Source organism: Monomorium pharaonis, chromosome 1, assembly GCF_013373865.1.
Source record: "Monomorium pharaonis isolate MP-MQ-018 chromosome 1, ASM1337386v2, whole genome shotgun sequence".
NCBI classification, from domain to species: domain Eukaryota; kingdom Metazoa; phylum Arthropoda; class Insecta; order Hymenoptera; family Formicidae; genus Monomorium; species Monomorium pharaonis.
In genome coordinates, this window is record NC_050467.1 from 17,372,779 (window position 1) to 17,396,026 (window position 23,248).

At 28.1% G+C, this 23,248-nt stretch overlaps 1 protein-coding gene across 1 annotated transcript; it reads left to right on the forward strand.

Moving 5' to 3' along the window:
* Positions 1-5,648: 5,648 nt before the first annotated feature.
* LOC105833136 (nose resistant to fluoxetine protein 6) lies at positions 5,649-21,965 on the forward strand. Its single transcript, XM_036282332.1, has 14 exons — positions 5,649-5,776; positions 13,796-14,060; positions 16,284-16,525; positions 16,594-16,787; positions 16,964-17,067; positions 19,634-19,861; positions 19,937-20,147; positions 20,322-20,487; positions 20,561-20,640; positions 20,743-20,838; positions 20,902-21,031; positions 21,193-21,370; positions 21,486-21,628; positions 21,702-21,965. Exons 2-14 carry the CDS (start codon positions 13,850-13,852, stop codon positions 21,837-21,839), a joined length of 2,121 nt encoding a protein of 706 aa, XP_036138225.1. The 5' UTR covers positions 5,649-5,776; positions 13,796-13,849; the 3' UTR covers positions 21,840-21,965.
* The last annotated feature ends 1,283 nt before the right edge of the window (positions 21,966-23,248 follow it).

Here is a 23,248-nt window from a genome sequence, read left to right on the forward strand (position 1 = left end):
TTATAGTTTTTGCCGCGTTTATATACTCTAGGACTAGGATGTCCTAGGAGTATGCGGAAAAAGGGAGTGGAATTCCTCAGGAATCACGCGACAGATAGCTGATTTTTCCGATTTTTAATTTTAATTAATTACTGAGCCGATTATTGACGATCTTTGATCCAGAGATAGTCAGAGTGACCAGCATGCTGATTCTCGTTACGCCTTTTCGCCATCACCCTCATGAATGGAGTAATTAATTCGCGTACTTCAGTACCCAGGTAGCACACATTCGTTTTATAAACGTTTTCTATCCAATACTTTTTTACCGTCAAATGCTAATAAGAAACGTCTCAACGGAAACGTTTTTAAAATCATAGTTTACTCTCTAAATTTCCTAGAGTGAAACATTACTCTAAAAGAGTGAAAATCGAACATATCTAAGTTCGAGTAATTTTTCACTCTAATTAGAGTAAAAATGCACTTTATAACAGTGCTAATTAGAATAAAAATCACTCTTATAGAGTGCATTTTCACTCTAATTAGAGTGACAAATCACTCGAACTTAGATATGTTTGATTTTCATTCTTTTAGAGTAATGTTTCACTCTAGGAAATTTAGAGAGTAAGAAACGTATTTTTCACGTTTCTACAAATAGAATAAAAATTAATTTTTTAATTCAAAGTTTTATATATATATATATATACACACACATATATATGTATGTATAGGAGAAGATAATAATAGGATTTCCCAATTACGCACGCGCGTGTATGTGTATACGTATGTGTATAAAACGTTTTTAAAACAAATATGTGCTACGTGGGACATTTATGTCATAGTACGTTAAAGTTTAAAAAAAATAATCAAGAAGTATATGTGTAATTAAAAGTTTTGAAATGCTCGAAACTAAAAATGCTTTTTGTATCAAACAGCTATTGTATATATTGTTATATTAGCGCTACTTACGTAATGGCAGGCTACTAAACAAATATGTAATTCCATAAGTATATAATGCATAAGTATATATAATGCATTTACACACACACACACACATACGCGCGCGCGCGCGTGAATATTTTATTTTATTAAATCTGTAAAAAAATAAATTTTTCACAGATAAAGAAAAAAACGAATTTTAACCGTCTTTTTAACTTTTTCTTCTATTTAAAAAAACGTTTCCCTAAACATTTTTGGAGTGGACATTTTTACCAATTAGAAACGTTTCCAAGAGCCGGTTATGAAAGGTTTCGAAGAAACATTTGTGACACGTTTTCGAAACAAATATGTGCTACCTGGATAATTACTTTGTTTGTCACGATTTTCTTGGGATATACGCGGTCTGCGGTGCGAGCAACGCTTTGGCAACGCGGGCCATCACGTGCAAACCCCGTGGACACCACCAGTAATATAAAAATTATTTATAAAGAAAAGACGGCAATCGTAATTAATTATCAATTTAGGTGTAATAGATGGTGAGAATGAACAGTGGACACTTCGAACATCAATTATAAAAACAAAATTAATCTATTTAATCCTTTTTAGGGTAACTAAATATTTTATCTACGAGAAACGTTTTTTTGAATTTGCAAATTATTTTAAAAAATTATTTTAAAAAAATCAACACCTTTAATGTACACCGTAGGAAAAAATTACTGCACAAAAAATTGTTTATTTCTGTGCATGAATTTCTGCAGTTTTTACAGATTTTTGTATAAAGTTTTTGCCTTCAGAATTTTTCTGCAAAATATTTTGTAGAATTTTATGTAATGTTTTCTGAAGTTTTTGCCTTCAGAAAAAATTATATAAAATTATAATTAATATTCTGCATTATCATATGGTATTAGATTGAAACCATGATTTATCAACTGCAATTATCAATTAACAAATTTACACTTTACTAATGCTCTTTAAAAAACATAACTTTGTTCAACATATACAAGGTTATATTTTTTGAAGAGCATTAATTAAATATAAATTTGTTCATAATTGCAGTTGATAAGTGATGATATCAATCTGATACCATAATAATGCAGAATATTAATTAACCGGCAGTGAAATACTTCGAAGCATACATAATTACGGTAATTGCTAACGGCTGATTGCACCAATTTTATTTTAGCTTTAAGCGAGATTTAAATATGTATCAGTCTTTATTTATTTAAGAAGAAGGATAAATCTCGCATAAATCTAAAATAATATTGGTGCTCTAATAAGGAAACGATCGGAAATGAACTTTGGATGTATTGTAGACTCTACAATATATCCAAAGTTCATTAAAATGTAGAGCATAAAAAAATCTTTTTTTTAGCAGCGTATCTCGACGTTTAGAGGTTGAAACCACCTCTCGAAAATAACGCATTTTTTCTGGTGAATATTTTTGGAAATATAAAGTTTATGAAAAAATGTTCAAAAATGTATAAACTGCAATAACTATTTGTATAATTATATTATTTACACTATATGTACATAGCACACTCTGATAATAAAGATAATATAATTATATAATTTAATTTAATGAATTTGAAATATTAATTTGAAAATATTATGAAGTAAAAATCAAAGAAAGAATAAAGAAAAAGGAAAAAGAGATTAAAATAATTGTTACAAACATAATTTTTATACAAATAAAACTTTTTATTGGAAATAAAAAAGCACCAATATTTGTTGCATGGATAAGAAAAACTGCTACAATCTTACTAGTGTTAATGAAGATGCTAAAGTCGTTTGTTTTACCGACATGCTGTTTAACCATTTAGTTTCAAATTGAATTTAAAATTGAATTGAAAATTCATTAACACGTTTAAAGTACGTACACAAATAAACCCGAGGACAATTAAAGACCAAAAATGCAAAAAAATTTTTAAAGTTTATTTGTTTATAAAAATATTTGCTTTAAAATACCAATTATGTAGCTTATGCGTACAAATAAATAGTTCGGAATTGATTGAGGAATAAGACTATTCGTCAAATTACGATTATATTTTTGTGATCAAATTTTCAGAAATCTGTAATGAAAGCGCTTAGATGAATAAAATTTAAACACATAAATATCTTTTTTTACGGCTTGTATCGTAATTTGACGAATATAGTCTTATGCTTCAATCTATTCCATTTCGGGGTATCATTTATTTGTATGTACAAATATTAAATAAGTATATAGTGGGCGGAGAAAGGGAAACAAAGAGATTTTTGTTTTTTAATTCTACAGTATTAACGGTAAACGCGGAGCAAAGAAATAGACAAAGGGTTTATTAAATGGTTAGATGGGGTAAACATAGATGCTTGAAATTGTAAGAGGATAAAGAATAACGTAGGAGAGAGTGGGATGGAACATATCTAGGAATAAGTAAGAGAAACAGGAGGAGCGAGGACGTTTCGAGGATCACACGGGGGTTCCTCGAGATTGTGGTATGGTGTCAGGATATCTGAGGATCACACAAGGGTTCCTCAGGGTCGTGGTATGGTGACGGGATATCTGAGGATCACACAAGGGTTCCTCAGGGTCGTGGTATGGTGATGGGATATCTGAGATTCGCACACGGGAGCCTCAGGTTCGTGTGAGTCTGAGGGAATTATTTATAAATAATAGAAGGGTGACCTAAAGAATTAAAAATGGAAGGGAGCAGATGAGTAACGTAAAAACAAAAGAAATTATAATTGTGGGACTTACTCATTGTTGGTTCTCGAGCAAATTTGTCGGAATCGAATAGATTTCTTGACCGGATGGAACGGCACTAAAGTTTACTTGCGCACTGATTCTACATGATTACTAACTAACCATCTCTAAAAACGTAACTCTAAAACCTTAAACGTAACTGAACTCACAACTAACTCCTCTCAACTAACTGATTATTACTCTCCATTACTATTACTAACTATCTATTACTGACTGCTAAACTCTTATTACTGCTACTCTCATTACTGACTGTTACTATTACTCACGACATTATATATACTGACTATTACTATTCTTCACTGTCTTCAAGATTTGGTAATATATATATAGAGTCTTACAAGGGGAGGATCCAAATGTAGGTGGTTCAAATATTCTAATTGGTAGGATTCTTTTTCAGGATTGTGTGGTGGGTAAATTCTAAGTTTTCTTATTGGAGAAATAGTTTTTCCTCTTTGACCAATCATACGTTGAGTACTCTGTCAAAAGTTTCTCTGTTTCCTCCCACATTCTTTCAATTTTATCGAAGGGATCCGACCTATCGCGTAGGTTATCTTCCCTTTGGGTTTAAGAGATAAATAATTTTTTTCTATCGTGCTAGACGTGCTACGGTATGGGTTGCAGATGGAGGAAACGGTTATTTATTTTTTGCTTATGTTTAGATACTTTATTGCTCATTTTTTTGTGAGAAAACGTGAAACTTTGCTTAGATCCCATGTTTGTTTTTGAATTTCTATCTTCAGAATTTATTATTTGTTGATTCAATATTCAAAAGGAGTCGGAATTATCTACTTGGTCGTTTCGTCCATCTATGTTTGTCATTACGTTTCTAACAGACTAATCCTAGATGCATAAAAAATTATCGGAGACCGTTGAAACGGAATTTCTTTTGTAAATTATTAGTTTTTCTGACGAAGGGAAATCGTGGAGTCTGCCGGACGTAACATTCTATATTATTCTGGTAAGTTGGAAAAACTACCAAATAGTTTCTGGGAAAGACCTGAAATAATAAAATGATTAGAAAGTAAAGACATGAAAAACAAAAAAGTATTAGAAACAATGGTAAAAGTCGAACTGTTGCAAATTGTTGCACAACACGAAAACAAAAATAATAAATATGTTATAGATAGACAAAATAACTAATTAAACGGGCCAAGAGAACGATTCTTATATTACTTCCGTATCATTGCAAATTGAATCCAGTTGAAATATTTCGTTATTATACACCATATTTTAGCCCGAAGGAAGATGGGATTGAGTCGGTCAATATGTTGATCGACTTTTGTTGGACATTGAAAAGAGAAATACCGCACTGAGAAAAATGTCTAGTGGTTTTGATTGAAAGTAACCGTTTCAGTCCTTTTCGAATCGTTTTGTAATCGGTAAATTCAACGGAACCATCAACATTTTTATCCGCTAAAATGCAATTTCCGATAAAATGTAAGTAAAAAATACACTGTCATATATATTATTTAAAGTTTTATAGAATATACCAACAATTTAATAGGACATTTATTAATTAAATATTATATTTAAACGGATAAAAATATTTTGTCCGATAAAATGGTAATGTATACTGTATTTGACCCAAGGCGCGAATTAGCAATCGATTCGCGCGATAAACATAATTGTTGACAAGCATAGATTGTTGATCCGTCGAAGGTCAGATATCGTATAATATATAATTCATAGACACAATACATTTAGATCGAGCGTATCCAGAAGACGAGAATACGGGTGAAATAGTTAAGGACAGAAAGCGCAAAGTAAGCAGCATTCTCTCTCGTTTTCGTTCAGTCTCTCTTCATTAGAAAGAGCGAGGCAAACTCTTTAAATTACAATACCTGCCTCTCCACCTGATTCTTGCTTCTCGTGCGTTACGCTCAGTCTAGATATACTATATCTATGATATAATTACTGTCACTTCTCTCCTTCCTTCGTGTGTCGGGAGTTGTCGGTGAGCAAGCATCGTGATTACATATCTTACGCGGTAAGTAAATTAACGGTGCATCAGTATTGCTCGGTACATTGATTGTCGATCCGTCAAAGATCACACATCGTAAAATTGCTGTTTTTTTTTTCACTTCTTCAGTGTGCCGGGAGCCGCAGGTTTCGAATTTATCGGTAAGTAAGCATTGTGATAATAAATTAACTTGGCTGCGATTCAAAAAGTGACAGGAAAAATCCGAAATAATTCGATCGAATAATTTTAAACGCATATGGCCGGATTATCTATTAAAAGACCCGATCAAAAATTTTTCATGTAAAAGTATGTAAAAATCTGTAGAATTATGTATCAAAAATGTCCATGCAAAATTTTACATTGTATATTTTTATTTAATTTTACATATTTTTATGTAATTTTATATAATTTTGATATAATTTTATAGATTTATACATACTCTTGTATAAAAAAATTTTTGCCGGGAAAAAAATTGCTTATTTACAATTATATATAATTACATATAATTATACATAATTATATATTTAATTATACATATATAATTACATATGAATAATTCTTTTTCAATAAAAAATGTTTCATGTAAAAGTATGTATAAATTTATAGAATTATATCAGAATTATATAAAAGTATATAAAATTCATTTGTTACTTTTCCGATGGACAATCCGATCTTCTTTGTTAGAAAAAGCCTGGCAATTTTTTTCAGTGCGGTGAAAAGAAATAAACGTAAAAGAAATTCTTTACACAGGTCGTTTGAAGATAAAAGGGTACGAAAGCGGGTTAAATATAAGACGTAATACTATAATAAAGATGAGACATAGAAACAGTCCAAAAATGTTATTTCCTCATCCTTTTAACGGTTTTCGATCACATCCAGATTTTAGAGATTCTTGACCTTCAATTTGTTATAACTCGATAAATATCCGGTTGCTCTCTTATTTTTATGGTGGATTCGGATTTAGCGCGTCAAAATACATAAAAATAGATAGGTTTAGTCCCTAGCACAGGATACTTTTATTTTTTTGTGGGCCTGTGCCAGTAAGAATTGATATGTCGATTTGACCTTGAATCGGCCACGAAATGATAATGTCGAACTCACATCGAAATCCATATCGTTTCAACAATTTTCTGATCCCGAAATGTTTTTGACATCGAAATTGATTCGGATCGATTATTTTGACGAAATTTTGATATTTTGACTGTACTATGTCATCAATAGGGAGCGTCTCAGATGCGCATGTAATCCAGTGTAAAATGGATACTACTAATCAGATTACTGCTTTAATTAATGTTAGAATAAATTTATAGAATTTGATTGGTGATGTCCGTTTTACACTGGCATCTAGGACTCATTACATCGATTTAGATCGATCGCTATTTTGATGTCTTTAATTTCGACATCAATTCGGTTTTGATGAAATATGACGGACTAATAAAAAATGATACCCACATGGCGACACTGATTAAAGACTTTCTAAATAGCCATGAACTCAAGCGCGCTTTATGTTGGTACACTGCGTGTCAACGATTCGTTCCATTCTCTTAGCGAGTTTATATCCACGTATGTAACATTGTTGAAATGTTGTAACGTTCGGAAATGATATAGAAATATTTCATTAACATTTTAATTATAACTTTACATCCAAAATATTTCAGAAATGTATTTGCTTTATGTTTTTTATAAAATTGCAAATGCAATATTTCTGAAATCCTTTAGAAACATAAAAAAGTTTTGCTTTCATATTTGAATGTTTCTGTAATATTACAAAAAAAGTTACAAATATAGGCTGTTTTCCAGCTAAGTATACAGACGACACAGTGTAATACACAGTGTGTCCAACATAAAGTATTGCAACTATGATATAGTATTACACTGCTCGACACGGTAAAAAACTGAGTACAAGCGTATAAAATATGTCAGTGTTATCAACTTTTCAAGAAGTTTTATATTTAACATATGGTAACAATTGGTAATTTTTAATATCAATTCTAATAACATAATCTAAAATTAAAGAAAGGAATAAGAAAGGGTGTCCAAATAGCCAGACTACACGGTATAGGCTGAAAATTCGACACAAAAAAAGAAATAACAAATCCGAAGTTTTACATTAAATCACTCATAAATAAGACCTAAGAAGTTGAGACTTCAGCCATTCTCACCGATCATAAATATGTTTCATTATTAAATTTCACAAAGTACGTAGTTTAAATAAATTGTCTAATAAAAAATTTTTTTAGTAGTATAATCTAATAAGACATAAATATTAATTGTCATATTAATTAGGTCTTGTACCGTTAAAAAATTATAAATGTTGAAACATGTTTTCAAATTAAAAAGATAAAGATTGTGGTTAGTTTAATTTGATTGAATTGGTAAGAGACTTTCTAATTTTGCTATTATATGTTGAGATAGATGGCTGACAGTAAAAATATGGAATGACACTCTGGTGATGTTTTCTAAAACTAAGTTCAGAGTTCTAATTGTTCCAACAAGAACATTACACAGTGGAACACAGTGTAGCGTTAGCGTGTCCTAGCTGGAAAATAGCCATAATATTTCAGAAGTATTCCTAAGACATTATAAAAGTAACATTATATTTACATTGCACAAATAATATTTCCATAAAATATTAAACGTAATATTGTATTTAAAATATTTTAAATAAATTTCTGAAAAATTGTATAAGTAATAAAAAATTAAATTACACTTAAAATAGCTACTATACGAAAATTTTATTGTATTTAATATTTTTATTATTAAATAATATTTTTATAAAATGTTCCACACTTTTGCCAAAACATTACATATGTATCTTCGGCAGATATTAGTGACCTGTTTCGAAAATAATTGCAACTCGTTTTCTAACTTAAAACTTAATTTTTTATGTATTCCAATCATGTAACATAATTTTAACTAGCTTCATCACAAGAACAGGCAAAAACAGATATTTTTATCAATTACTTTATATATTATTTTGCATACGTAAAAAGCAGTAGAGAAAACTGTAAATTTATATTAATTTCTAAATCTATTATTTAACTATACATGGTTCTTTCTGACGTCTATTGAACTGATCTATTAAACTGATAACAATATGTATCCGTAAACATAAAGTACTTATGGATTATTACGAAATGTTAATCCGCATACAATCTTCGAGGTCAAACATCGTCAACGACAGCTAACAATTGGATGGGTGACCATTTTTTCGAATGTAGAAATTAAGCTATAATAGATGTAACTATGGTTCGTGGTATGTGTGATGCACCAATGCGGTGGAAGATTTGTGCAATGTGGGTATAAGCTAGACGAGACATGTACCCGAAATATTTTCTAAAATGTTTCTGTAAGATTTTACATTAATATGTTTCAGAAATATTAACAAAATATTGCAGAAATCTTTTAGCAAAATTACATTTGAAATGATAACGGACATTGAAACATTGCAGAAATGTTGCAGAAACGGTCATGAAATATTTCTGTGATATTGTTGTAGAAGTGTAATATTTCAAATTAAATGTTTTGGAAATATTACATGCCGAGTGGGATAGTATATGTAACATATCCTATATAAACTCGCTAGGTAACTGGAACTTATCGTTGATGCGCAATGTACACTGCCCGACAATCATTCATTCTTTGGCATCCTCTCGTGAGGTAAGGAGGACGTAAACTTTTCTCGATCTAGTGACTATTTTGCAGCGATCAATAATTAGATCGATAAATATGACTAGTCAACCGCTGTTGACTAACGGCGTCATGACTATTTCCAGGATTGAGTAAGTTAATATATTTTTTTAACCAAATTAAATTAAAGTAAATTAAAAAGATTATAAAATTAATTCAGTTAAGTTAAAAGTTACATAAATAAAAAACTCAGTTAAAGTTACGTTAAGATTAATTTAACTCAAGTTAATTTTGTAAAAGTTAATTTTGAGAAGCTTTATTTATATTTAATTAAAACGCCATATAATTTATTTAAGTCAGATTACCATCATAATTACAGTATTGATCATCAAATATATTTAATATTTTATTTGTAAATTAAATCATAATATTAATTATGTGATATAATATTAATTACATAAAATAACAAAAAATATTGTTTTTATACAGGAATAAATTTTTATTTTATTTTTTTTTCTTTTGCCCAGATAAAATTTTTAATTTAGAAAAAAAATTGATAAGTTAAAGTTTATACGTTTTAAAAATAACTAGTTAAAGTTAAAAATTAAATTATTTAAAATTAATTAAATTAAATTAAAAGTTATTAACCTTTTAACTTTATTAATAACTTTCAACTTTTTGCGACTGAAGAGGACTTAATACAGTCAAAACGTTTCGCAATTCTTAAATGCTTGATTCATTAAATATTATTTTATTGATAAATATCACTGAGCACCACTGTTGCTAGTGTTGCTTATTGTTTGTTTTGCAAAAAATAAGCAGCAGACGATGTAAAAAGTAATTGTAAATGTAGTGTAAATTATGAAATGACCTCTTTTTTTGCAATCTTTCAACCGAGTCAATCTTATACCATGATAATGCAGACTATTAAGTCGGCAGTGAAATACTTGGAAGCATACGTAATTGAGGTAATTGATAAAGTCCGATTACGGACTTTACCATGCAATTATTGCAATTACGTATACTTCTAACTTTATTTTAGTTTTAAGTGAGATTTAAATATGTATCAGTTTTTATTTATTTATAAAGAAAGATAAATCTCGCATAGATCCAAAATAATGTTAGTGGTCCAATAAAAAAACGATCAGAAGTACCCTTCACCGATTTTAATGAGCTTTGGATATGTTGTCGAATAAAAAAAATATTAGACCGATATTTTTTTAACAGTGTATCTCGACGTTTAGGGGTTGAAACCACCTCTCAAAAATAACGCATTTTTTTGTTTCTGATGAATATCTTTGAAAATATAAGATTTATGAAAAAATGTTTTATGCAAAAGTTTTATAGCATTTTATACTCTTTACAATGGTATAATTGAAAAAGATTGAGGAATAAGACTACATTCGTCAAATTACGATTACAAGCCGTAAAAAAGAGTTATATTAATTATTGGATCAAATTTTGTTCATTTAGGCGCTTTTATTGAGAAATCTATAGTGAAATCTGAAGTGATATCTAACCTAACTTAAACCTGCATTGTCAACTACGTCCTCTAAATAATATTGTATGCAGTCATGTAAAACGTACAGGAATATATCTTCTGATTTTATCTCATACATCTTACTGGAACACAATACAGTAAAATTTACTGGACTCTTCCATACAATTAACCAAACGTTTTTCTCAGTGTATAATGTTACGATAACCGCTAACGTCGAAGCATTTTGCCGATTAATTAATATTCTGCATTATCATGATGTCATGATTTATCGACTGCAATTATCAACATTTATACTTAATAACGCTCTTAAAAAAATATAACCTTGACTCGTTGACATTGGCTACGTTCAGAAAACACAACCGTTGCAAAACAGTTAAGTAATTCGCTAATATAATTGATCTAAATTAGAGATCCAACAGTAAAGACCAATAATCACTGACCGCTCACTGATCACTTGTGTTTTCTGAACGTAACCATAGAATCTCCGTGTCGGGTATTAGGGTTACGTGTAAATAAAACGCGTAACAATATTTGTAAAATATTATAAATATTTCAAATATTTCTTAATAAAAAAAGAACATTATCGCTAGTCCGCCGGACAAAAAACTTCTTTGTGCCTGTTACATATAAAGAAATTATATATTATACACTCGTCAAAAGTTTAGAAACGCTTGCGATTATGTCGTACTATGTAAAAAATTGAGTAAAAAAGTCATTAAAATGCTTTTAATAAAGAACCCCGTGCACAATTTTTATGGAGATTGGGCTTTTGCTTAAATTATTAAAAATTTTGGTATAAACCTAAGAGAAAATGGGCATTATATAATTACCATATATATAAATATAAATAATTAAATATAAATTAAATCTGGTAAAATAAATGCTAATAGAGTCAGAGCAAGATAGAGTTTGCTTATAATATTATAATATATATATATATTTCGTAGAAAAACTACTTTAATTACAGACATTTCGGCGCATTGGTTTCGGTCATCTTCAGTGCATAATAATTTTCAACTATACATCAGTACGTGATTGGAGAATCGTTATTTTGAATGTAGAATTATTCGTCATTTCTTCCCATTTTGTAAAGCTATTAAAACCGGAGTGCAACGTATAAAAATTCGAGTTAACAATTAATTATAGAAAAATTAAAGAGAAATTAAATTAATTAATTAACAGTACCTGTTCTATTGTGGGAGTGGTTTTACATTTCAGTCTTGGGAGTCAAAGATTCATCTTCTTAAACTATACAGTTCATTGTTAGTCCTAATATTAAAACAAGTGTATTAATATATGTTAAAAATTATAAATTATTCATTATAAATAATAAATGTAAATTAAATAAATATTTAGACAACAATTAAAAAGTAAAAACGGAGAAAGAGTAATCAAATTATTAAAATTATAGTATATATAACTAAATAAATAATCCGTTGAAATTTAAAATAATTAATCATAAAAAAACAGAAAAAAATATTGACAAATGTAGCGAAGAATAATAATATAAGCAAACTTTATCCTACTCTGGCTCTATTAGCATTTATTTCACCAAACTTATATTAATTTAATATTAAAAGCCTTTCTAGATATATTACTTTGTCTAAATTTAAATTAGATCTAATAACATATATATAATTATATATGATTATATATAATAATAACGGAATTTGCCCGATATGATCTTATATTTTTGTAATCATATGTGTTCAGATCTGTTTCCATATATGTATAATTATATATAACTGATTACATATAAATAAAATTACATTTTTTGTTTATTCAAATATTATTATATATGATCGTATGATATAATATATACAATAATCATATTACATTTAATTTTACATAATTATATATAATTATATTATATACAATCATATTATATTTGATTATATATAATTGTATACAGTTATATAAGATCATATCGTGCCATTTTTCGAATCTAATTACATTATAACGTATATGGCCAATTATACTATATAATTATATAATTGCATCTAGTAAGTCTATTTTTTCTCGAGATAGTGGCTTCACTAGCGAATTTTGACGTTGATAATGGTGGCGGGGGGGGGGGGAATTAATAAAATTTTTCGCTCGTCGAACGTCGTACATCGGACATTGAATAGTTTGAACATAGTGAATTTTATGCATAAGTATTTGATCCAGAGGCACCCGTGTTAATTGGCCTGCATTATATTATTGAAATTTTTTAAACGGATTTAATAAAACTAATATTTTTCATTTGGTAGGAGAGATTTAATTTACAAGTGTATCCAAATTTTTGGCCAGAAATGTATTTCAATTGATATTATTATATTTTAATTTTAATAAACGAGTTAATAACGTATAAAAAAACGTTTTAACTTATATATATGTAAAATCTTTTAAAAGTATGAGGATAATGTCATTTACAAATATTATCAAAATAATAATTTAAGGATATTTATTATATAAAACTTAACGTTATAACATTCCATAAAATTAAAAAAAAATTTTAATTCAAAATGCTATAAAAATATTTAAACAACAATATTATTAAAGTTGTTTCTTTTAACTAGTAACTGTGTTTCAAGACAAACACTGACAAAAATGTCAGCGCAAAGTTTATATAAATTAAAGAAATATAAAAATTATATTCAACACTACACAAGATCCGTCGCACTAGATCGAAATAGACAATTTTAACTTTATCTTTATGTTTAAAATATTTATATGTCAAATAATTAACTTAATGTTATTGTATGCTAACAATTTTACTAAGGCCGTATTCCAATATTTACTGCCAGCACTAAAAACCTATAAGTTAAGGTTACGTAAATTAAAATACGTCTTTTGTAAATGTTCAGTATTACAAGTTAGATAATTTATATCAGAAAATATGTAACTTCCCTCACTTACCATGTTTACGTTAAGAAGCTAAAATCTGTCATTGTTCTGATTTTTGTTTAAAAGTTTTTTTGTGCACTTTAACTCTCAACGTTCCCATAGACGCTATTTTAATAAAAATAAGTTTGGTTTTTTCAAAATTAATTTCATGATTATATAGGTATTTACCGGTATTGAAGAAATAAGAATAATTGCTACAGACAGAGGCTCTAAGATGTTGCACCGACAATTTACCTGGTGCATTTGCTTAATTGTATTACGCTGTGTTTCTACATATACTCAAGAATTTAATGATGGTCGTATTCAAATATCGCCAGCTTATGTCATTGCTTCAAAAGCCGATCTTTTAAACTCAACAACATGTGGGAAAGAATTGCAGAACTTCCGAGACGCTGTTAATCGACGACTATTATGGAGTTTAAAAAGTAGGTAAAATTCATAATCATAATCGTATTAATATTAAACTATTAAACTATTAATAGTTAGACCAGTAAATTTAGCAAAAATAATAAAATAAAAATAAGAACAAAGTATGAAAAACTATTATTGACATAAAAAGCACTTTACAAAAATTAATTTTGTGTTAAACGAATTGTTATATTGTATATTTTTATTATATTGTATACATTTATGGCACTGCTTGAAATTAAAAGAATTTTAAATATAAAAAATGACGAAATTTATGTTCTCAGCAGAAAGCAGTGCCACAAATATAATTTTATGAACCAGATACATTAATGTTAATTTTTTTGATACATGTGAATTGAAAGTGGTCCCCTTCGCGTCACTTTTCTATGAGTAAATTTGCAGAAAAGCATTTTAATTTCAGCATTTTGGGTGTTTACGATATTAAAATTAGTTCCACTAGAGCCGAAAACTATTATAACAAATACAACTTTTTGTTATCTCTATGACAACTCAATGTTGTCCGATAAATCAATTAAAGAGTGTGATCCACTTGATGCTACAAACGCTTAGAGACATACCATGATTGGCCCATTCGTAAAATTCTTTGTTCTGATTGGTCACGCAAATGGATTTTATTTGCTCCTATTCTCGAGAAAAAATTAGAAATCTTTTACCTTTGTTGGCGAATGGTATCCGCTGACATCTTGTAATCCGCAATGACTTTGATATACGGTCATAGGCTAACCACTGCCATCTACATAGGGCATGACGCGACTATGTGTACTTCTCTAGTCCCACTCTCTGACTCTCTCTGTGCACATAGTAAATTGAAATTACCGAACATTTTAATCAAAATTATAACTTTAATCAATAAATAATATTCTCAAAATTTAATTTTTGAGCGTTTATTATTCACATTTATAATTTATTTTTACACAGTATATTAATATAAATAATTATTAAAAAAGTGGTAAAATATATTTTTATAATATATTAGCATATAACAACAATTATTCTAAGGACAATATTAACAAACGTTTAGCAATTTTTATATAGCAAGATACTATACAAAAATTATTTCTCATATTATTTTTCCCTATAATTAATGGAAGTTACATTATAAACACAAGATAAAAAAATAAGCTACACAAGATGTATATTAATAAAATAAAAATTTAATAATGATTTAACCCATACAGTACAAAGCATTCCAACAACATTACAATAACATTGTAATCTTACAGATTGCAGTGAAATATTGGAGAAAACATTGTATTATCATGGCTTTGCTAACTTTCAATATCAATGTCAAATTAATGTTTTAGAAACGTTGCAAAAATATTGTAATGCTATATTTTCTGATTATTATTAATTATTATTATAAGAAATATTATTATTATTATTATTATTATTATAAGGGAATTTTATCATATATGCATATACTTGCATTTAACATTTAAAATAAATTAAATAATATAAAATTTTATGAAGGAACAAATATTTCAAATAAAATATAATTACATATTGTTTATATATGTTTACACGCGCGCGCGCGTGTGTGTGTAAACTTACACACATATACACCGAATTATAAAACACACAAAATTCTTTTTTATTCTTTAAACATTATTCTTTAATGGCTGTTAAAAATAATTTGCTTTTTTTGTCTAATAAAATAATATTAATAAAATTATTACTTATTAAATTTGTATTTAACTCTCATTTTATTCCCAATAAAAAATATATGATATATTTTAATTTATTTTTATTTATTTAAAACTCAATAATAATAATTATAGTAATTTATGCTATATAATATTAAACAATAATAAAAAAACTATTTTTATTTATTATTGCAAATACATTGCGCTGAAACATTGCTACAATATTATAACGCAATATTGCTAAAGGCGGACATTTTGACATTGTTGTAACATTGTATCGACATTGCATCTATATTATACAACTAATATGCAATATTGCAATCTTGCAATAAAAGATTTCTGCAATCTCTTTGCAATCTTTCAGTGTTGTATGGGAAAAATCGCGAATTTTTGCAATTCTATTTTCGCAATAGTAATCTTATTTTTATAATTTAGTTACTTAGCATAATCGACGCGTTACGCCTTGATAGTAATGGAAAAATTAAGAGTAGAAACATTATAAGAACTACAATAAGAAGTAAAAGGTAGCGTTTATTTGTTTTAAGTAATTAACAACATTCTAATTTTTATTGTTAGTTTTAGACTCCAGTGGTGGATATAAACCAGGTTTTCTTTATGGAAATAATTATTGGTTAGGCAGTCGTAGTCAATGTCTCGATACGATGAATAGGAGTCCGCTAAGGATATCACCACAGAAAATATTAAATGACAACCAGTATCATGATCCGGAACAAGAATTTCCGCCTTTCAAAATAAATTACTTTGTCGCTCATTTTAAACACAATACTTTTCAATATCACATAAATGTATTTGAAGAGGTAAGTTTATAAAGTTATTATATAATAAAAAGAATAAAAGGATACTTTGACATATTGTTTTAACTTAGGATGTGATAACACTTGGACTCTGTCTGCCAGCATCGTGCTCTATAAATAATTTGAGTTTTATTTTGAAAAAAATATTACATGATAAAAGCATCTTACACACAATGCACAACCTTTATTTCGCGGATCTGATTCAAGTTAAAGATCTAAAAAACAATGACAAGTGGCTATCCGGAGGTGCATTAATTTTTATCTGGTATGTCTCAGAAAAGAAAATTACAATTAGTTCATAATACTGTAATATAATAGTATATACTATTGTATAATATAATAGTAATATTAAGTGGCAATAAAATGTAATATTATCATAAATTTTTTTGTATCTTTTTTTAGAGAATATAAAAAATAAGTAAAGAATTATTTTATTTACAGTGTATTTTTAGGGTTTTGTTTCATGACAACAATCGGTACAATATATGATATACTCGTGTATCAAAAAAATATAAAGGATAATGAAAAGAATGAAATTGATGACGGTAAGTGTGTCATATAAAAAAACTGTTCAATATTTTTATTTTAATAAGTTATTTTCCATTTTAATGTACCTCAGATTTTATCTTATTCATTTTTTTAATTTCTAAATGACCGGCCCGTTTTTGAAAGATTTTTCTCAGTTTTAATGCTAAAATATTTTTGTCCTTGTCAGCCAGTTAAATTACATGAAAAAAATGACATTGCTCCATCGCCTAATATTAGGCTTTCATTCGAGAAAAAAATGTTTATTTTTTTCCTGTATTTAAACTTTATTTCATTTATCACATGTTTTAAATCATTGAATTGTTATTTTGAATTATTAATAATAAACAAAATAATATTTTTTGCTACATGTTGTGTATATAGTTTATTGCGCGTATACGTATGTACTGCACACTACTAAAAAAAGGAGTTTTTTAATTGTATACCGACAATTTAAGCTATCTTTAAAGCGCTGAAACTCAGCAAAAATTATCGCAAAAACAAAATCCAAGAAATTTTAATGATTAAAACTTTTTCTTTTTGGCAACTTTAATTATCTTTTTTTTACCAACATAGCACAATAATAAAGCTTGATCCAATGAAATAAAAATTTTTAATGCGACTTTGCTGTGCTGCATGGCGTGAAAAAAATCATAAAAAATGTCTGTTATTTGCATCTTGTAGCAGGATCTTTTCCTTATATTTTGTTTATTATTGTGCAATTTTTTTTACCAAGATATTGAGTTTAAAAAAAATCATTTTAACTTTTATCGCTTATTATTCGTAAACAAATCAACATACGCTCTGCAAAAAAAGCGATGGAAAGTTGAAAGTTTGCACTTTCGAATGCTATTACTGCTTTTTTGTACATCTATCACCATCTCACACGTAACAGTTCTCGTGGCGTCGTCGCCGGGTATTGACGCACCGAGCTCATGTCCTGATTGACACGCCTACGCATTGTTTGCCGATTCCCGAATATTCTATGTCCGTTACAACTTGAACTATCGACGAAATCTCAGGACATGCGCGGATTTGCACGCAACAATAACCAAACAGCAATTAAAAGAAGAAGTTTCAAGCTTTAAAACGCTTTTTAGATTTTGTTTCTGCAATGATTTTTGCTGCGTTTCACCGGTTTGAAGATAGCCTAAATTTTTTATGTAAAAAAAGTGTTCTCTATTTTTTTTATAATGTATATGTATCTATGTATATATGTAGTATGTATGATGTATGTATGTATAAATGTATGTATGTATGTATGTATGTATGTATGTATGTATGTATGTATGTATGTATGTATGTATGTATGTATGTATGTATGTTTATATGTATGTATGCATGTATGTATAAGTAACACACATAGATGTTTTAAAAATAAATTAAAAGTGTACATAGTGGACATTTTATAGGGTAAACTCGGGTAAGATGGCCATAATGACCATGTTTTTTTAAATGTAAAAAACATACTTTTAGTTTTATTATTTTTTAATAGCGTTTGGTACATTATTTCACTGAAGCTTTAAGTATGTAAAACTATCGACATTAAAAAGAAAATACTTAATAAAAATTTTTTATTATCAAAATATTGAAATATGTACATTGGCCATCTTTCACAATTTTTAGGAAAAAAATGACCATAGTATTACAAAACGGTTGGCTATATATTTTTTATGTACTTAACATTTATAGAATAATAAAAAAACGTATAATTTCACTTATTTAGTTTTATTGCTACATATTATTACATATTTAACTTTATTTTTAAACATTTTTAATATTAAATGTTAATTCACACAAGTTTAGGATCAATTTAACTCATTGTCATTACTAAAAAAAAAAACATATATGATATGTCAAATTAAAATATTAGATGCACAACTTAATTCTCGTCTTTTTTAATAAAATATATATACCTAAAAATATATACCTAAACACTTATCCCGAAATGTTATGGGCTATCTTGCCCAAACTGTGAGAGAAAGATAATCATAGTATTTGTTTAAAAAATAGAAAAGAAAATAAAAAATATAATTACACATTACAATTTACATACTTTTGTTACGCGGGTAACGTTCATTGCGACAACACAACTGTAATTTATTCGACATTGTGGCAATTTCTAATAAACATGTGAAAAACTTTGCATGCAGTCAAAAGTAAAAACGTGATGTGACATCCACAATATCGTTATTTCGAATAATATATGCACATAAACTACAGTAAATACTGATTATCTTTGAAAATAATTACGAGAATACGTACATTATTTAGCAATTATTGGAGAAATTATAGCCATTGGCCATCTTTTCCTTATGGCCATCATACCCTAACTTACCCTAACTACGTATATTTAAAACATCCAAATCAAATCTTTAAACATTTTTATGTAGAAAAAGATAGAAAAACTAGAACATTTTAAATAGTGTATATGTATCTATGTATATATGTATGTTCGTATGTATGTATGTATGTATGCATGTATGTATGTATGTGTATGTACGTATGCATGTATGTATCTAGGCAACACACAGATGTTTTAAAAACATATTAAAAATGTACATAAGGTTTTGAAATATGATTTAGATATCAAAAACGTGTCTAAAGAAAACGAAACAAAATTAAATTCATCTTTGCACTGGAAAAATACAACCGAAAATATATTAATATGTTTCTCCGCTTACACAAATACGAGAAAAATATTTAATACCAAATTAAATGATGCGACAATACCGGTCATTCATGGCTTAAAATTTCTAAGTATGTGTATAGTAATAGGAAGTCACAGTGTATATTTTACATTAGATTCTATCGGTGAGTACAATTTAAAATATTTTTCATCTCTTGTTTTTTATTTCTTTTATATGAATAAAATTTTTTCATTCACAGATAATAAGATAATAATGTGGAGATTTATTGAGAGTACTGGTTATTTAATTGATCCATTTATTACATTCCTAAGTCCAGTCGATACTTTCTTTTTTTTAAGTGGATGTTTGGTGACTTATTTGTATTTGAAAAATAAAGTACTAATTAAATCGATTCGATGCAAAGAGAAATTAACTGAATTCTGTATCTATATAATAATAAGATTTTTTCGGTATGTTTTTTTACATAACAAAATCAATATAAAATAAAATTATTGTATTAATCAGTAAAATAAAAGTCTACGTCTATGATATGTACGCCAATTTTAAAAGTAAATTTTTTAATTCTAATATATAGGTAAACAATTGCTCGTTTTTTGCATATTATTAATTCAAATTTTGTTAAGGTTGACACCCGCATACATGATGGTGGTAGGAATATTACAATTAAGTACCGCTTGGTTTGACAAGGTATCTCAGATTTATATGTACGAGAGATCGCATGAAACGTGCGCGAAGTACTGGTGGAGAAATCTACTATACATAAATAATTTGTTTGCTGTCGATTCAATGGTATAAACACGTTTAATTAAAATTGGCTTAATAATGTGTTTAAATCTGAATCTTTCTGAAATTTTTATTACAGTGCATGAGTTGGAGTTGGTATCTAGCTAATGACATGCAATTTTTTGTAATCGCTGTGGCAATATTAATTTTATCGACTATGTAAGTAGTCTGTAAATAGTAATGGATACATGTGTTTTATGCCATATTACGATCAATGTGTCTTCTGAGTATATTTAAATAAATATATATTGTAAATTATAGGTACTTTTACACTGCTGTTATAACATTGGGTACACTTTTAATAGGCTCCACCATTGTTAGCGGTTATATTTCATACATTTATACATATGTACCAACGTAAGTTATTAAAACATCTTTTTTTACCGAGAAATTGCTTAAAAGAACTTTTTATTGTTACAGACTTAATGAAACGTATAGACTCCGAGATATTTTATACATCCCACCATGGACGAGAATAAATTCATACATTGTAGGAATAATTACAGGTTATACTTTAATAAAATTAAATAATAATTTGCTCTTAAAAAGAGTTAAGTATTATTCTTGTACATCATATTAAATAAGAATAGATATTTAAATAATTATAAAATAAACTAATTATTTATTAATTTTTACTATAAATTAATTAATATTTAATACAGAAATGTATAAATAAAAACGTTTTACAATAACTTGGCACATTAATTTTAGGAAATTATAATTCTGTGTTGGTGCATCTTTTGTTTTGCCAGCGCTTGTAATATTTTCGTGTTATTTTACAAGCAACTCGAATCCAATTTAACTATTGCCATTTATGTTGCTTTTCATAAAACATTTTGGACCATAGGTATAGCATGGATTGTAATAGCGTGTTCTACTAAACACGGAGGTTTGTTTATTTATTAATAGGTAAATTTATCTTATCAAAACAATATTATATATATATATATTTAACGCGTAACACACGCACTACATATACAATTTATATATTTATCTTTGTGTAGGCATCGTTAACAAGTTATTAACACTTAAAGTGTGGATTCCTCTTAGCAGACTCACGTATTGCGCTTATCTTATACATCCTGTCGTCATACGGTCGATTAGGTATTATAGTGAAACATCAATTTATTTTGAATTTCTGTCTTTTGTAAGTATATAAATATTAAGAATGTGAATATTAATAAACAAATGTATTAATTTTATTTGGCTTTTGTGTCCAGGTTGTTCTAAATTTTGGTTACATTACGATCAGTTACTTTTGTGCTTATATATTGTCTTTGACAGTAGAAATACCTTGTAACTCGTTAATGCGAATGTTTATACAACATCGTAATAGGGTGCATAGGAAAGTATTGTAATTTTACATACAAATATATAAGATACTATGTCATATGCTAGAAGTTTAGAATTATTTAAGTATTTCAAATGTACGTTTTAGAAAGAAAACTTTAACACAAATATTTTAAGATTAAAAAAATATTATATTTTCAAAAAATTCTTGTAGATATAAATTATGGAATAAAAAATTAAAGGAAATAAAAAACAGTTGTCATAAGAAACAAAATACATGTTATTTTAATCCCGAATATATTGTTGCGCGCGATTACGGGCGGAAACAAAACAAATTCCTTCACTTTTAAGAACCCACAGAATTTTTTTTAATTCAAATAACAGTAACAAGGGCGTTCGTCGTTGTTGGCGACCAGGCTTCAACTTTGTTGTTTTATTTTGTTAAGCTCTTGTTAGCTGACGAGACTTCTGCCAAAATTACTATATCAATCGGTCAACACAGATGAACGGATCTAACGGACGCAACAATATCATCTTTATAAAATTATTATATTTATTAACATAATTTTATTAAAATATCGGCAAACTTATTATCCGGACAAAATTTAGGTTAACGCTGGTGATGTTAAAATGTTAAAATGGTGATGTTAAAAAAAAAGTTTGGGCGAATAAAGCTATCAAATTCGAGACGATTCATTTCTCTGAAGATTGACTACAGAGTCAACTAATTCAATTAAGTGATAAAGGCAAACGATTAATTTTTCTGCGTATTTGCAATACTACTTTCGTTCCCGGCGGACTTTTATGTTTTAAATAGAAAAAAAATAGAGTTGAAGAACAAAGATTATTACGACGAAATAAATGGCGACACATTTCTCGAATGGTTAAAAAATATTTTACCATCGCTAGATGATAATGTAGTTATAGTTATGAATTTAAGCTCTATATCAATCCGTTAAACGTGGAAATACATTTAGAACCTTTAGAACCTTCAAGAATATCAAAATTTTTTCTCCCATAAAATGTTAGTACAACATCTCAAGAATATGATTCCAAAGTTCTAAAGCGAAACTTGAAGCCCTTCTGATGTTATAGCATGTGAACGTGATTTATTCCCGCTTGGTGACGGGGCGCACCACATGTATAATTGAGCGCTTGGAGTAGGGAGATTTGTCTTTTGCAATCCCCTCCTTGTACCTTCTACCATTTGGGTAGAGCAATTTTTCCTGTTTACAAAAGTTTTAATTCGACCGTTTGGCGCTTTGCTTCGAAGCACCTGCATTTTGGGCTGAAAATTGTAGAAATTACAGCATATATGGCAGCCGGGTTGTTTAATAAAGGATATGTTTCTATTTTACGAACCATGAGTACTCGAGACATTATTATTAGAAAGCAAACCAAAATCTATGTCGACAACATCGACGAGCATCGAGTAGTTCGAAAGGAGCTTATAACGACCAAAGAGGCTCGTAAAGCA

Excerpts from the sequence above, each read along its gene's own strand:
- LOC105833136 (XM_036282332.1), top strand. The coding sequence starts at position 13,850 with ATGTTGCACCGACAATTTACCTGGTGCATTTGCTTAATTGTATTACGC. Across the intron at positions 14,061-16,283 it reads ACTATTATGGAGTTTAAAAA|TTTTAGACTCCAGTGGTGGA; the intron begins GTAGGTAAAATT and ends TTTTATTGTTAG. Across the intron at positions 21,371-21,485 it reads GTGTTCTACTAAACACGGAG|GCATCGTTAACAAGTTATTA; the intron begins GTTTGTTTATTT and ends ATCTTTGTGTAG.